Source organism: Bubalus bubalis, chromosome 9 (assembly GCF_019923935.1).
Source record: "Bubalus bubalis isolate 160015118507 breed Murrah chromosome 9, NDDB_SH_1, whole genome shotgun sequence".
NCBI classification, from domain to species: Eukaryota; Metazoa; Chordata; class Mammalia; order Artiodactyla; family Bovidae; genus Bubalus; species Bubalus bubalis.
The window spans coordinates 2,726,830-2,744,213 of record NC_059165.1 but is presented as its reverse complement, the minus strand read 5'-3'; the positions used below and the strand labels follow the sequence as shown (position 1 = coordinate 2,744,213).

The 17,384-nt window shown below is 37.1% G+C and overlaps 1 protein-coding gene across 15 annotated transcripts in view; it reads left to right on the top strand.

The window, feature by feature from the left end:
- FER (FER tyrosine kinase) overlaps nt 1-17,384 on the top strand; it is a 479,416-nt gene that overhangs the window by 92,652 nt on the left and 369,380 nt on the right. For all 15 annotated transcript variants that reach the window (XM_044947250.1, XM_044947251.1, XM_044947249.2 and 12 more), the window contains one exon: nt 7,299-7,398. In XM_044947250.1, the coding sequence (XP_044803185.1) occupies nt 7,299-7,398 (100 nt within the window). The remainder of the gene's footprint in view (nt 1-7,298; nt 7,399-17,384) is intronic.

Sequence of the window (17,384 nt, the reverse complement as noted above, 5' to 3'; positions counted from 1 at the left end):
TTTTGGATTTTGCTGTTAGTATCTTATAATGCAGTTTCATGTATTCCTTTATCCTTCAGTTTTCCAGCAAACTGGAAGTTAGATCTAGAGGCTTGATAATACTCTTGCTGTTTATTTCGGGCTGGTATAGATTTCCTGTTGTTTCATAACAAGAGGTATATATTATCTGCTAACAGGTACCAGTGTTGCCAGCCTTGTCAATCTATTAAAAATTTTCTCTTCAGCCTTTCACCTAATGAAGCACTTGATGTCCACTGCTTAGATCCATTAGTTCAGTGGAGGTTGTAAAACGACAATATTTTACTTCTGTCGTTCCTAATGCAATTGTTAGCTGGAATTTTCAGTAAAAATTTTTCCTGTATCAGCTATTTGGTTGCCATGAGGTATAGATCATGCAAGAAAGGTAGGACAAATACTTGCTTTTAGACATTAATTTGCCAGTTTATGAACAGTGAATTGGTTCTTTAGCAACTTCAGAAGTTAAGACTTCCATTTTCCAATCCAGCATGTAAGAAGCTTGGAATTGTCACTCCATCCTAACAGCAAATAAAAATTGGAACAAACTGAAAAATCAGCAACTCTTCTTAGATCCATTAGAGAAGATAGGTGTCACAGAGCAAAATTACTATCCCCCAAACTGGACAAGTGAATATAGAGAATCACAACTAATCAGAGCAACATCAGACTTGAGAACAAGTGTTCAGCTCAGTTCAGTCTCTCAGTTGTGTCCGACTTTTTGCGACCCCATGAATCCAGCACGCCAGGCCTCCCTGTCCATCACCAACTCCCGGAGTTCACCCAAACTCATGTCCATCGAGTCAGTGATGCCATCCAGCCATCTGTGAAAAGAAGCGAAAAGCAAAGGAGAAAAGGAAAGATATAAGCATCTGAATGCAGAGTTCCAAAGAATAGCAAGGAGAGATAAGAAAGAACAAGTGTTAGGTGTAGAAAAACCCAAACTATAACTGACAAATTCTGGATGCTCTGATGGTTGAAAACTCCAGGAGGACCCACTCGTTGAGGGGTCTTCACACTTGTGAGTTTTACCTCCTGAATCTCTGTGAGGTACTCACAGTGAATATAGGGGGAAAAAAAAAACAAACTCATGATCTTGGCAGTGGAAGAGAAAGGGAACCATTTTGGCACAAGTTAGAGCATTCTGTTCCTACCAAGGTCTGTCCTCAGAAGAAGCTGTTGAGCTGGAGCCTGGCTGATCTGAGGAAAGGGCAACAACTATATGTTGTCTATAAGACACCCACTTTTTATATAAAGACACATACAGATTAATAGTAAATGGATGGAGAAAGATGTACTGGCCCTAATACAAAGAAAGTGGGAGTAGCTATATTAATTTCAGATAAGACAGACTTCAAAGCAAGGACGTTTATCAGGGATAAAGAGGGGAGTTACAGAATGCTGAAGGGGCCCGTTCTCCAGGAAGACAGTACAGTCCTTAATGTACATGTGCTTAACAGCACAGCATCAAATATTGGTAGGACTGCAAAAACTGTTAGAATTGTAGGGAGAAATGAGTGGACCTCCATTACAGTTGGAGATTTCAGTACCTTCCCCCCACCCCCATCAGAAATGGACAGATGCAGCAGACAGAAAGTGAGTAAGGACAGAGTGAACTCAATAATGTCATTAATCAGCTAGATGTGATGAACATCTATTGACGACTTCACGCAAAAACAGGGGAATACACATTCTTCTCAAGCTTATATTGCACAATTCAGCAAGATATTCCACATTCGAGGTCATAAGCTACATCAAAATATATTTAAAAGAGTGGAATTGATACAGTATGATAGCTAGAAAATCCCCAAATACTTGGAGATTAAACAACACACTTCTAAATAACCCATGGACCAAGGAAGAAAGCTCAAGAAAAATATAAAGGTATGTTGAACTAAATGAAACTGAAAAGAAAACTTATCAAAATGTGTGGGATATAGCAAAAGCAGTGCTTAGAGGGAAATTTATAGCATGGACTGCATTTGTTAGAAAGAAAGAAAGATCTAAAATCAATCATCTCTGCTTCTACCTTAGAAGAAACGGTGGAAAAAGAAGAACAAATTGAATCCAAAGTACACAGAAGAAAAGAACTAATGAAAATTAGAGTAGAACTCAGTGAAAATGAAAACAGGAAACTAATTAAGAAAAGTCAGCAAAACCAAAATCTGATTCTTCGAGAAGGTGAATGAAATCAACAAGTCTCTAGCCAGGCTAACAAAAAAACCAGTGTGGGTACAAATGACTAATATCAGAAGTGAAAGAGGAGACATGACTATGTATCCCATGGCTATTAAAAGGATAATGAAGGAATACTCTTTAATCAACCCTGTGTCCGTAAATTTGATAAGCTGGGAGAAATGGGAGCATGCCTTGAACGACACAATCTGCTGAAACTCACATAAGACGACATGGACAGTCTGAACAGGCAGGTATCTATTAAAGTAATTGAATTGATCATTAATAACCTTCCAAAACAGAAGGCACCAGGCTCAGAAGGCTTCAAGCTCAGATGCCTTCACTGGTGAATTCTATCAAACATTCAAGGAAGAAATTGCACCACTTTTCTACAGACTTAACTCAGAAAAAGAAACAGAGAGAAGCTTACCAATCCCATTCTAGGATGCTAGTGTTATCAAACACCAAAAGCAGACAAAGATATTAGGAAGCTATAGACCAATGTCTCTCATGAACATAGATGCAAACGTCTTTGAACTATTGAGAAATAAAATCCAACAGTGTAGAAAAAGAATTTACGCACCTTGCCTAAGTGGAATTTATTTTAGTTGTGAAAGTTTGGTTCAATATTTGAAAATCAATTAATGGACTCCATTATATCAACAAACTAAAAAGAAAAATTACGTGAGCATATGAATAGATGCAGAGAAAGCATCTGACAAAATCTACCACCAATTCGTGATTAAAAACTCTCAGTAAACTAGGAATAAAGGTGAACTTCCTCAACTTGATAAAGGATATCTACAAAAAACTTCCAGCTAACATCATACATAAATGTGAGAAACATGTAACTTTCCCATTAAGATCAGAGCAAGACATGGATGTCCCCCACTTGCCACTGCTTGTTAAAAAAATCCTGTCAATCTTAACTAATAAAACAAGACCAGGACAAGAAATAAAATGTATACAGATGGGGAATGAATGTCATTATTTACAAATGACATGGTTGTTTATGTAGATAATCCGAGAGAATCAACCAAAAACTCTTGAAACAAACAATCAGTTATAGCAAGTTTGCAGGAAATTGCAACCCACTCCAGTATTCATGCCTGGAAAATCCCATGGACAGAGCCTGGCGGGCCACAGTCCATGAGGTTGCAAAGAGTCGGACACAACTGAGCGATTTCACTTTGCAGGATACAGTGTTAGCATACAAAAATCAATCACTTCCCTATGTATTAACAATGAACAGGTAGAATATGAAATTAAAAGCACAATACCATCTACATTAGAACCTCAAAAAATGAAATACTTAGGTATAAATCTAACAAAGTGTATGTACACGATCTGTAGGAGAACAATGACAGAATGAAGAAGAACTAAAGAGCCTCTTGATGAAAGTGAAAGAGGAGAGTAAAAAAGTTGGCTTAAAGCTCAACATTCAGAAAACTAAGATCATGGCATCCGGTCCCATCACTTCATGGCAAATAGATGGGGAAACATTGGAAACAGTGGCTGACTTTATTTTTGTGGGCTCTAAAATCACTGCAGATAGTGACTGCAGCCATGAAATTAAAAGACGCTTGCTCCTTGGAAGAAAAGTTATGACTAACCTAGATAGCATATTCAAAAGCAGAGACATTACTTTGCCAACAAAGGTCCGTCTAGTCAAGGCTATGGTTTTTCCAGTGGTCATGTATGGATGTGAGAGTTGGACTGTGAAGAAAGCTGAGCACCGAAGAATTGATGCTTTTGAACTGTGGTGTTGGAGAAGACTCTTGAGAGTCCCTTGGACTGCAAGGAGATCCAACCAGTCCATCCTAAAGGAAATCTGTCCTGAGTGTTCATTGCAAAGACTGATGCTGAAGCTGAAACTCCAATCCTTTGGCCACCTGATGTGAAGAACTGATTTATTGGAAAAGACCCTCATGCTGGGAAAGATTGAAGGCAGGAGAAGGGGATGACAGAGGATGAGATGGTTGGCTGGCATCACCAACTCAATGGACATGAGTTTGAGTAAACTCTGGGAGTTGGTGATGGGCAGGGAGGCCTGGCATGCTGCAGTCCACAAAGAGTCAAACACGACTGAGCAACTGAACTGAACTGAACTGAACTGAAGAGCGTTGAAAGTCAGATGCAGTAGAGTCTCAAGCACACTCTGGGTAGTCTGTAAACAAGTATAAGCTATATAATGACTTCACAAATTTAAAAGAACAATGAACTGAAAGCAGCCTGATATACAAGATAAAATGAATCAGATTGGGAAATTTTTCAGACAGGTTTCAACAACAGACATGAATGGGATACATCAGTTTAAAGGTGTGCCAAATTGAAAAATGTTCAATTCCCTGAGACCAGAGCAGTAAACTGTGATGGGCAGTCATGCAGATGGAAGTGTCCATATTTCTTGCCTGCTGCAAATATATATTTACACACACACACACACACACACACACACATTCTCCTCAAAAACAAAAAACAAAAACCACACTTCTACAAAATACATTATCAAAGGAATGAGAAGATGAACTGTAAACTGGGAGAAAAAGTTTGTAAGGACATTTGATAAAGGACTGTTATCTAAAACACAGAAAGAACTCTAAGTCCGTTAAGACAAGAAGCAACCTTATGAAAAAATAAACACGTCACCAAAGAAGATACACAGATGGCAAATAAGCAGATAAAAATTTGCTCAAATTTTATGCCATCAGGGAAACGCAAACTAAAGGAACAATGAGATACCACCGCCACACATTAGAATGTCCCAAATCCAGAACACTGACGACATCAAATACTGGTGAGGTTATGGAGCAACAGGAACTCTCATTCATTGCCGGTGGGATTACACAGTAATTCAGCCGCTTTGAAGACAGTTTGGTTGTGTTTTACAAAAATAAAAATAGTTTCACCGTAGGTTCCAAAAATTGAGCTCCTTGGTATTTATCCAAAGAAGTTGAGAACATATGTCTACACTAAAGCCCACACATAGCAGTTTATAACAGCTTTATTCATAATTGTCAAAACTTAGACGCCACCAAGATGTCTTTTAGTAATGAATGGATAAACTGTGGTGCATTCAGACAATGGAATATTATTCAGTGCTCAAAGGAAATGAGCTACCAAGAAAGATATGAAGGACCCTTAAATGTATATTACCAAGTGAAAGGAAGGGAAAGTGTTCGTTGCTCAGTTGTGTCTGACTGTCTGCAAGCCTGTGGACTGTTGCCCTCCAGGCTCCTCTGTCCATGGGATTCTCCAGGCAGGAATGCTGGAGTGCATTGCCATTCCCTTCTCCAGGGGATCTTCCCGACCCAGGGATTGAACCCAGGCCTCCCACAATGTAGGCAAATTCTTTACCATCTGAGCCACCAGGGAAGCCCACTAAGTGAAAGAAGCCGCTCTGAAAAATATATATGATTCGACCTATATGGTATTCATATACCATATATGTCGGTAGAACTGTGAAGGTAGTAAAAAGGTCATCGGTTGCTAGGGGTTCGTGAACAAGTGGAGCACTGAGGGTCTTAGACAGTGAAACCTCTGTGTGTGGTCCTGTGGCGGTGGGGTATAGGTCACGGCATGTTTGTTCAAAACCATAAAAAGTTCCACTCCACGCGTGGAACTTAATGTAACCTGTGTACTTGTGCGAGAATGATATGTTCTTATAGGTTCATCAGTTGTAACAAATGTACAAACAGACTTGAGTGGAGCATGTTGATCAGTGAGGCCGTGCACGAGTAGGGATAAGGGACAAATGGGAAATCTCTGTACTTTGTGCTCAGTTTTGCTGTGATACTAAAACTGCTCTAAAAGGTAAAGTCCGTTAAAACATGTTAACCAGTGAGGTTTTCTTTTAAAAGGAAATGATTTGAAGTCATTTCTATCTATATCTGTATCATGGGCTTCCCTGGTGGCTCAGTCTGTAAAGAATCCGCCTGCAATGCAGAAGATGCAGGTTCGATCCCTGGGTCGGGAAGATCCCCTGGAGAAGGAAATGGTGACCCACTACAGTATTCTTGCCTGGAGAATCCTATGGCCAGAGAAACTGGATGGGCTACAGTCCATGGGGTTACAAGAGTCAGACATGACTTATTGACTAAATGACGAACGGTATCTATATATTATGGGGCTTCCCAGGTGGCGCTAGTGGTAAAGAACCTTCCTGCAATGCAGGAGATATAAGAGATGTGGGTTTGATCCCTGGGTTGCAAAGATCCCCTGGAAGAGGGCATGGCAACCCACTCTAATATTGTTGCCTGGAGAATTCCATGGACAGAGGCGCCTGGTGGGCTACAATTCATAGAGTTGCAAGGATGCGGACACGACTGAAGCGACTTAGCACATATCTATCATAGTTGTTGACATTTTTGTTCACTTACACAGTGCTGTCTTCCATGCTGTCAAGAGCCTTGGTGATGCAGAATTTGTTTAAAGTAGGCTCTGGGACTTTCTTCCAAGTTGCTTATGTCCCTTTAGCAAGTTTTTAATGGTGCTGATTTCTTAACTCTTCTCAGAAGTCTTAGTAGATGTTTTTCAGATACCATCTAAGATCCTCAGTTTTTTCTTGAACGCTTTTTATGGCTGACTACAGAGTCAAGGACTTGGATTTGTCAAGCCTTTCTGCAGAAATTATAACCAAGTTAATGTGTACATGCAGTGACCACTGTCATGAATGCTGCCTGGTCAACATTAACTGGATGCATCTTTTCAGAGATGTTACAGTGTAAAAAAAAAATTCATATTAGAAATGATGAATTATGACCACTCAGAGCTATTCTGTATGATTAAAATAAGAATTTTAAATTAGTTTTTTATTAGAGAAAGTATTTCTGTAAATAGCAGGGAATTACTGGCCTTCACATTTTAGGCGGTGACAGCGCTGGTTTACGATTTGCTTCTCTTCAGAAATGCGTTTCTTCTTTCATATGCTTTGAGTTTATCTCCAGTTTCTAAGCTAACTTTAGTTTATTGTTTCTAATTATATAGTAAAGAACACTTCTGACTCATAAGCAGTAAAAGATGCATCAGTTAATGCTCTGAAATTTAAGTTCTTGACAGATGTACATTTAAGCTTTTAAAAATCTTTTTGCATTTCTTTTTTTTGACAGGTTACAAAGACAGAATTAGAGAAATTAAAAACCAGCTATAGACAATTAATAAAAGAAATGAATTCCGCCAAAGAGAAATATAAAGAAGCTGTAGCTAAAGGTATGGCACAATTAGGAATAATGTTTATTGTAGTGACTTTTATTTTTATCATTTGAAAGTTATCTTTATAAGTGGTGGAATGAATCCACTTAGACTGATTAACATATAGGTTTATTAAAATAAGCCTAAATAGACAAATTATCAAACTGAATAATTTTTTCTTTTTGAGGTAGAAACTATTTTTGAGTAGTTCATACTAAATAGAGTTATGTAGTACTTGTGATAGGGTGCAAAGAATGTTTAAAATTTTCCCTCAGCCTTCAGATTTACTTATTGAATTAATATTAAATAAGAAAAGTAAAGTCATATTTGTTTAGAAGTCTTTATTGATCCTCTTTTTACCTGTATTTAAGTACCATTAAAATCACAAGTCATTTTATAGCTTAGTTTTGCTTTTATAGCTCGATTTTATTGTCCTAAAATTTTCATAATACGCTTTGGAAATAAATGGAAAGAGAAATATTATGTTTTTAACAGAGATTTCTGGTTATAGTTGTAAATGGGACTAAATAGTCTTCATATTTAGATTTTGTTAATTATAAAAGTTTTTTTTTTTCTTGGTTATATATAAACATTATTAGCAGCTCTTTTGGGGATGGAAATGGGAACCAACTCCAGCATTCTTGCCTGGATGATTCTGTAGACAGAGGAGCCTGGGGGCCACAGTCCTTGTGTGCTCCAGTCACGTGCAACGAGCTGCTAAACAACAAGCAGCTCTGACAAAGTTTTATCATTTAACTTATCTTCCTCTTTTATTATTGTATTCTCTCTTCGTCTTCTGGTTGCATATTCTTCTGTTGTGTTGTTGAGGTAGACAAACAGCTCCCGTGTTTGGATATGTTTTGCACAACAATATGTTGTTCTTGTTAGTCCCAGTAGACTAGAAGAGAGAGGGATTTGGAAGCCGTGTTCCGCTCTCCCTCTCCGTCCAGGCCTTTCTGCCTCCCTTCCCCGCCTCCTCCTGCTGCCCTTTCCAGCCTTCCTCCTCTGCTCCCTTCCCGCCCCTCCCCTGCTTCCCTCCCCGCCCTCCCCTGCCTCCCTCCCTTCTGCCCTGGCCCTCCCTCCCAGGACTCCCTAAAGTGTTTCCTTGGCATCTCTCTCTCACCCTGTCTCTACCCCTCCCACATTGTTTTTCCTGTTTCTGTTTCTTGCAGGGTTTCTGCTGCTTTTTTAGGGAAGATGAATTAATATTCACAGTTTGCTTATTTTTACTTATTTTTTCTTGTGCCTCAACCAACATTTTGAGACCCTGATCTCTTTTTAATGCAAATTTGTCTTTCAAAATGCCTTTGTACTTAAGTTATGTAAGTTATTTAAGTGAAGAAAAGAATAAAAGTGCAATAGCGGAAAAATCAGTCAGACTTTGGAGTCAGTCTTGGATGTAAGTTCCAATGTTGTATGATTATTTCATAATTTTCAAATTTCATATACCTAAGTATTATTCCTTTTTTGTCTTAAAGAGTCCTTTATATAATCAAGAAATATTTACTGAGTATTATTTGCTATCTTTAAGTTGTTGAGGTTCAAACATTCAAGGAACTTACCCATTGCTAGTTGATGTTCTAACTTGGGAACTTCAAGTCTTCTCCTGTTTCAAAATTTAGCCTTTGCTAAGCCATCAAGAGTAATATAAAAACAGTTTTGTACATTGAGCATTACTACTCAGTCTGTCAAAGAGTAAGTTTTATAAAGTTCATTACCTAATGCTTGGCTAGCATTCTCAAATTTCCTGTAGTATAAATATCCATATTTGAATTCACCCAGAGCAAGTGATGACTTAATTCATTTATATTGTAATCCATCTATGTGAAGTATTTCACAGTAGGTCTACATCTGTTGGAGAATGATTAGTTAGGAAAAGAAATACATTATTACTCCCAAGTCTTTGATACCTACTTTTAATGATAGTTTATTTTTGATTAAAACATGAAATCTAATTCTGGTATCATAAATTTTAAATAGTTCTTGTACCTAATGTTTATATTATCAAAGATTATTCACCGGTAATAATTGTTCTTTATTACTTTTGGTAGAGATAAAACTGGAGAAGGCAATGGTAACCCACTCCAGTACTCTTGCCTGGCAAATCCCATGGACAGAGGAGCCTGGTGGGCTGCAGTCCATGGGGTCGCTAGGAGTCGGACAGGACTGAGTGACTTCACTTTCACTTTTCACTTTCATGCATTGGAGAAGGAAATGGCAACCCACTCCAGTGTTCTTGTCTGGAGAATCCCAGGGACGAGGGAGGCTGGTGGGCTGCCATCTCTGGGGTCGCAGAGAGTCGGACACGACTGAAGTGACTTAGCAGCAGCAGCAGCAGAGATAAAACACCATTTATTGCTGTGTTAGTAATAAGAAGGAAACTAGAAAATCTGAAGACCATAGCTTTAATTGATCTTAAGAAGTATGTTATTTGACTGAGTCTCCTGTTAAAATATGTGAGCTTATTTATTAATGTATTTCCTTTCTAAAGGTGTTAGTGATAGTGTGTTCCTGTTTTCAAGAATTTGATTCCTCTCATTAAATCAATTTATAATGTGTAGAGGATGTACTTTTAAAATAAGTTCTTATGTAACTATGTAAATGCATGAGACATATGTAAATTTCCCTTTTATAATCATAGCTATCTTTATACTCCTGTTTATATGAAAAAGTATAAAACTGTACTTTTGAAAACCTGATTTTCAAACTGCTTCTACATTTATCATGGAAATAGGGGTTGTTTGTGTGTGTGTGATGTTGTTTACTCTTTATAAGCATGATGTGTGGGCAGATTCTTGCAGCATTTGCAGGTTTTATGTCAGAACCGTAGTTTATCTGGGAAGGCCCCACCAGGTCACTTCTGGGACGGGCTCTAGGAGCTGCTGGGGCACTGGCGGTGGAGAGCCGAACCACGGGTCTGGTGTTTAGAGGCCTTACTTTAGGAATTGGGAGGTCTTGGGAAAGCTATTTGAAAACTCAGTCCAACACATGGGATCCACCCTGAGAAGACAAGGCTCTGGAGGACATAGCACCTGGCAGTAGTTCCTGTAGTGAGTCAGAGTTAAATTCTGGATTTGGTGGAGAACTGGTTTAGAATCCAGGTTCAGTGACTGCGACTGGAGGTTCAGCCACAGTAGTAGATCAGTAGGCAGCCTGGGTTCATAGTGATGTTCCAGACTCCTGACCCCTGCTGTATGGATTACACAAAATACTTTCAGTTTTCAGTGTTAGAATTTATATCAAAGAAACACTGATTTATGTTATCGAATGTAAAGGATAGCATTCATTTGTAATATTAGTAGAGCATCATTTTTGCTGGGCTTCCCTGATAGCTCAGTTGGTAAAGAATCCACCTGCAATGTGGGAGACCTGGGGTTGATCCTTGGGTTGGGAAGATCTCCTGGAGAAGGGAAAGCTATCCACTCCAGTATTCTGGCCTGGAGAATTCCAGTATTCTGGCCATGGAGTTGGAAAGAGTCGGACATGACTGAGTGCCTTTCACTTTCATTTTAGTTAAACTTTTTTTCTTTTGCAATATATCCTAAATATCAAACTCATTTTGTTCTCATCTATGTTGCAGGAACAAATATTTGTCTTAAATTAACTTGGACTAATTTGGACAGTAGTCTCTTGGTTTTTACTTATAACATGTATGCTGAGAACAACCAAAGTATGAACTGAAGTTAATAATTTAGAATGTTTCTTGATAGCATGGAATAGTAAGTTCTTGAATGCAAAATACACAGGTTTTCCTTTCTTATTGCATATTATTCTGAATACTTTTAGTTGATTAAATACATGGTTAGGTTTGCCATAAAACAATTTTGTGAGTCCATAAAGCTTGTATCCAAATTAAGGTTCTGACATAATGGTTGTTAAGTGGAAAAATTTGCTGTCGTATCCTCTCTTTTTAAAATAATTTTTATATTAATCTTTTTTAATATTTTGAGTTTCTTTTTTATATTGGAGTAGAGCCAGTTAACTATGTAATGATATTTTCAGGTGGTCACATCTTCCTTATAGAGAGTCAATAACTACTCAGGAGGACTCCCACAGGATCATATTAGCTGTGAATAAAGACAGTTTTCCTTTTCAGTCTAGAGGTTTGTTTTTTTTTTTTTTTCTTTTTCCTCGCCTAACTTCCCTAGCTAGAATCTCCAATATAGTGTTGAATAGAAGAAGAAAGAGCAAGCATGTTTGCCTTGCTGCTGATCTTAGCGGGGAAGACTTGCATCATAAGGATGAAGTTAACTATAGTTTATCAAAGATTTTTTTTCCTGTTGGCTTGAATAAGTTCATTTTTATTCCTGCTTAGTAATGGAAGTTAGATTTTGTCAGATGATTTTTCTGTATCTGTGGAGATGTGTGTTTCTTCTTCTTTTAGTTTGATACAGTGAGTTGTTCTGATTGATTTTCACATTTTTCAAATATTATACCAACCTCACATCTGGGGGATAAACTCCTCTTGGCTATGATATATTATTATTTTTGATGTTATTTGATATGATTGGCTAAGTTTTTATGAATTTTCCTATTTGTCTTTGTTTCTTTTAATAGCTAGTCTCATTTTGGTATAATTTTAACACTTTTCCCCTGCTTGATTTTCCCCCTCTTTAATTTTGTAGAGATCCTTGTGTTCAGTTCATAATATTTCTTAAATATTGGTAGAATTCACTTGTGAAGCCATGTGGGTCTGCTTGCTTTATTTTTTTCTTTTCAGCTAAAATTTTTAAACAATAAATTCAGTTTCTTTAGGTGATACCAGCTATTTGTTTATCTTTTTCTTTGAGTTTTAGTAGGTTGTATCTTTCAAGGAATTGTTCGTTTGTTAAGTTTATTGGTACTAAGTTGTTCAGAATACTTCCTTTTTCACCCTTTTACAGAATCTGCGGTGATATTTTCTTTCTCATTTTTGTTATTGACACTTTCTGTCTTGTCTTTTTTACCTAATCATTCTGGCTAGAGGTTTATTGGCTTAATTAATCTTCTCACAGGTCGGCTTTAGGCTTTATTTTGTTTCTGTTTTTCTGCTTTCTTTTTAATTGATTTATACTCTGATCTTTGTTTCTTTTCTCCCTTGTGCTTGCTTTAGGCTTTGTTTGCACCAGTTTGTCCAAGTTTTTTTTTAAATGTGGAAACAAAGATCATTGATTTGAGAATTGTCTTCTTTTCTAATATAGGCATTTAGTGCTATGAATTTCCCTAAGTACTGTTTTAACAACATTATATTATGCCGTCATTTTTCTTTAGTTCAAAATACTTCAGGTATTTCTTTTGTGTTTTTTTTTTCCCTTTGATCCACAGGTTATTTAGAAATGTACTGTTTCCTAAGTTTTGACATTTAAAAAAGTCTCTGTTTTTGATTAATAATTTAATTTCACTTGTTCTGAGAATTTTTTTTATGATTTTATTCCTTTTACACTTATGAATATATTTTATAAGGTCCATAGTTGGTTTATCTTGGTAAATGCTTCGTGTGCACTTTATAAGAATATGTATTCTGCTGTTGCTGGCTGCAGTGGTCTGTATTGTTGGCACGGGCCAGTTGGTTGACAGTATTATTAAAAGCTATGTTCTCACTGATACTCCGTTGACCTGCTCTCTCGGTTAGTGAGAGAGGGCGACTGACATCTCCCAGTGTGGTTGTGTTTGTCTCTTCTCGCAGTTTTGTCGGTTTTTTGCTTAATGCGTTCTGAAACTTGCTATTGAGTGTAAGCAGCCATCATGACTGTTGTTCCCTCCTAATGCTCTGACCTTTCTCTCATATGAAATGACCTTTATTATCCCTGGTATTATTCTTTACTGTGTTATCTGTTCTGATGTTAATATTAGATATTTTGATTAATGTTTACATGGTATTTTTTTAATCCTTTCACTTCAACATTTTTTAGTCTTTATATAGTTGACGTACATTGCTGATAAGCAGCATATAATGAGGTCTTGCTATTTTATCTTGATAATCTCTACCTTTTAATTGGGATGGTTAGACTATAATGGGATTGATTTTGACAATGTTAGGTTTAAATTTGTCATCTTGCAGTTTCTTTCCCCTTGTTCCATTGTTCTTCATTGTACTTTTCCTTTTTTCTTCCTACTTTTGAATTAATTGAAAAAATTTCTTAAGATTCTCTTTGTTGTCGTATCTCCTTTGTTGTCTCATTAGCTATAACCGTTTTGGTATTTTATGTTTATTTTACCACAGTATACCTTAAAGTGACAGTGTATCACCTTGTGTACAACAAGGAATCCTGACACTGGTATGGTTCCTGTGTTTGTGCTATTGTTGTGATATATTTTACTTTTCCATATGTTTTTAACTTTATATTATATTGTTAATATTTTTGTTTTTGTTTAGTCAGATATCTTTAAAATTATATTAAAGCATCTTATATATTTATCCATGTAGTCATCTTTCAAAGAATTCTTTATTCCATCTGGTATCATTTTACTTGTTCATTTAAGAAGGCCTTCTTTGCTCTCCTTGCTTTTCTCTGGAACTCTGCATTCAGTTGAGTATATCTTTCCCTTACTCCCTTGGCTTTTACTTCTCTTCTTTTCTCAGCTATTTGTAAAGCCTTCTCAGATAAACCCGTTTTCCTTCTTGCATTTTGTTTTCTTCGCGATAGTTTTGGTTATTGCCTTCTCTGCAGTGTTACGAATCCAGACAGTCTGTCTACCAGATCTAAACCCTTAAATCTTTTCATCACTTCCATTCTATAATCATAAGAGATTTGATTCAGGTCATGCCTGAATGGGCTAGTGGTTTTCTCTACTTCAATTTAGCCTGAATTTGGCAATAAGGAGTTCATGATCTGGGCCACAGTCAGCTCCTGGTCTCGTTTTTGCTGACTTACAGAGCTCCATCTTCGGCTGCAAAGAATATATAATCAATCGATTATACCCAAGTGAATGCAGAGTTCCAGAGAACAGCAAGGAGAGATGAGAAGGCCTTCTTAAATGAACATTGCAAAGAAGTAGAGGAAAACAGTAGAATGGGAAAGACTAGAGATCTCTTCAAGAAAATTGGAGATACCAAGGGAACATTTCATGGAAAGATGGACACGAGGAAGGACAGAAACAGCAAGGACCTAACAGAAGCTGGAGAGATTAAGAGGAGGTAGCAAGACTATGCGGAACTATACAAAAAGGTCTTACTGACTGAGGCAATCACGATGGTGTGGTCACTCACCTAGAGCCAGACATCCTAGAATGTGAAGTCAAGTCGGCCTCAGGAAGCATTACTACCAACAAAGCTAGTGGAGGTGATAAAATTCCAGCTGAGCTATTTCAAATCCTAAATGATGATGCTGTTAAAGTGCTGCACTCAACATGTCATCAAATTTGGAAAACTCAGCAGTGGCCACAGGGTTGGAAAAGGTCAGTTTTCATTACAGTTTCAAAGAAAGACAATGCCAAAGAATGCTCAAACTACCACAAACTGCGCTCTTTTCACATGCTAGCAAGGTAATGCTCAAAATCCTTCAGGCTAGGCTTGAGCAGTATGTGAACCGAGAACTTCCAGATGTACAAGCTGAGATCAAATTGCAAACATTCATTGGATCATAGAGAAAGCAAGGGAATTCCAGAAGAACATCTGCTTGATTGACTACACTAAAGCTTTTGACCGTGTGGATCACAACAAACTGTGGAAGATTCTTAAAAAGATGGGAGTACCAGACCATCTTCCCTGTCTCTTGAGAAACCTGTATGTGGGTCAAGAAGCAACAGTTAGAACTGGTTGACTGGTTTTAGAACAGTTGACTGGTTCCAAATTGGGAAAAGAGTATGTCGAGGCTGTATATTGTCACCTTGCCCATTTAACTTCTATACAGAGTACAGCATGTGAAATGCCGGGCTGGATGAAGCACAGTTGGAATCAAGATTGCTGGGAGAACTGTCAACCTCAGATATGCAGATGATGCCACTATATTGGCAGAAAGCAAAGAGTAACTAAAGAGCCTCTTGATGAAGGTGAAAGAGGAAAGTGACAAAGCTGGCAGGTTTTTTTTTTTTCTTGTTAGGTCTTTAAGGATGTTGCCCTTTGTTGCTCTGAAGGAGAAATCTGTTCTAATCCTTTTCTTTGTGGCTGTACATGGGTTGTATTTCTTTGGCAGCTTTTAGGATTTCCTTTTATTTATTATTGATTTTGAGGAATTTTATTCTGATATTCCTTTATGTGATTTTTTTGTATTTATGGGTTTTGAGCTTCTTATATCTGAAAGTTTATAATTTTTATCAACTTTGGGACACTTTCAGCCATTACTTCTTCATGAATATTTTCTGCCTGCGTTTCTCTCGTTTCCTTCGGAGACTGCGGTACGTGTGCATTATGCAGTTTGTATCTGCTTACAGCTTCTGATGGCCTGTTTACTTTCCCCTTTATTATCTATCCCCTTTATTATTTAAATTTATTATTATATAAATAATTCCCCTTTATTATTACTATCCCCTGTATTATCTCTCTTTCGTGTTGGTTAGCTTGTACGGTTATGTCTACAGTTCTACTAATCTTGTCTTCTGCAGTGTCTAACCTGCTTTTAACTTCATGCACTGTATTTTTCATCTCAGGTATTAGAGATTTGCCTGAATAATTATGATTTGGGTCCTTTCTTCAATCTTCCGTATATCTACTTGGCACATTCACCTAAGTTTTAGAGTCTTAGTGGACTTTATCATTCTGTCTCATATGTTGGTAAAGTTGAATGAGTTTCTTCATTCCCAGATTTTGTTTGTTTCACTGTCATCTTGTTAATATTGTAGAAAATATGCGTCATCTTTATCTGCATACCTACATGCACAGCCTTGTTTGTATGCCATGTTAGTACCTTTTTCAAAGTTAAAAAATACTTCTAAAGAGTAAACGCATGCTAGTTTTATAAAATATAAGGAATGCTATATAGTATTGAATTAAGTGAATTTAAATATGATTCTCCTTTGAAGTTCTATAGTTTGCTCAAAGATATATTGAAATATCGGAAAAGATATTCAAAACAACTGCTTCACAGCTGTGTGTTCTGATAGCTAGAATTACACTAATGGTTTTATATTTACTAAGCCTCAGAATACCCACAAAGACATTTGTGGGGCTTCTCGTACATGGGTGGGAGTCTCAGTGTGTCTGCTTTGTGCATATCATATTCAGAAAAGACAGGATGAACTCTTCCACACTATACATGCCCTTACCAGTCAGTCTGGAGAAGCTTGTGAGGAACATTCTTCATCAGCTTTTATAACAAGAGAGAGGAAACAAACTCTTTTTCAAATTCTTTTCTTCTCTATGAGAAACAGAGAGGAAAACTAAAGCATTGGTAAAATGCCTGATTATCTACAAGCCCTCACTTAACCCAAAGCAGACAGAGTACGAGCTTGTCTATTGCTTGAGCTGTGGGGGATTACTTGTAAGTCTCATTCAAAAGTAAAATTTTCTGTAATGGGAAAGTAGATTTTCTTAAATTGCCTCTTCATGCTTTACAAATGGTTCTGTGATATATTATAGCCAATTAAAAGTGATTAGATCCATTGAGTTGTCTCTTTGGAGTACTTTAATTATGAAAACCAGTTTGAAATGAGCCCAGACTTGAGACAGATGGTTGAATTTGTATTTAAACAAATCTAAATCTTAAAAATGAATGAAACTTAGGAAAAGCTCTTTTAGTTGATTTCCTTGAGTCTACTAAGAATGGCAACTGGCTTTCTTATTTGATAACCCCTAAATATTGGGGATTTAAAAAATTCAGAATCATGTATGAATGATGTATGGAGGTCCTCTAGGAAAATACTCTGAAATTCAAATTACCTCTCAGTTCAACATATGGAAGGAATGTGTTTTGAATACAGAGTTTACTAAAGACCAAAATAGAGTTCAGTCTATCTTTGTTGGTTATTGGTCTATTGAAATGAGCTGAAAGTGGGAGGTTTTTCTCTTTTTTTGGATCTACTTATTTATATATATCAACAGCTAACTTATGGCATGAATGTTTTTCAGTGTATGGAACTTAATATGA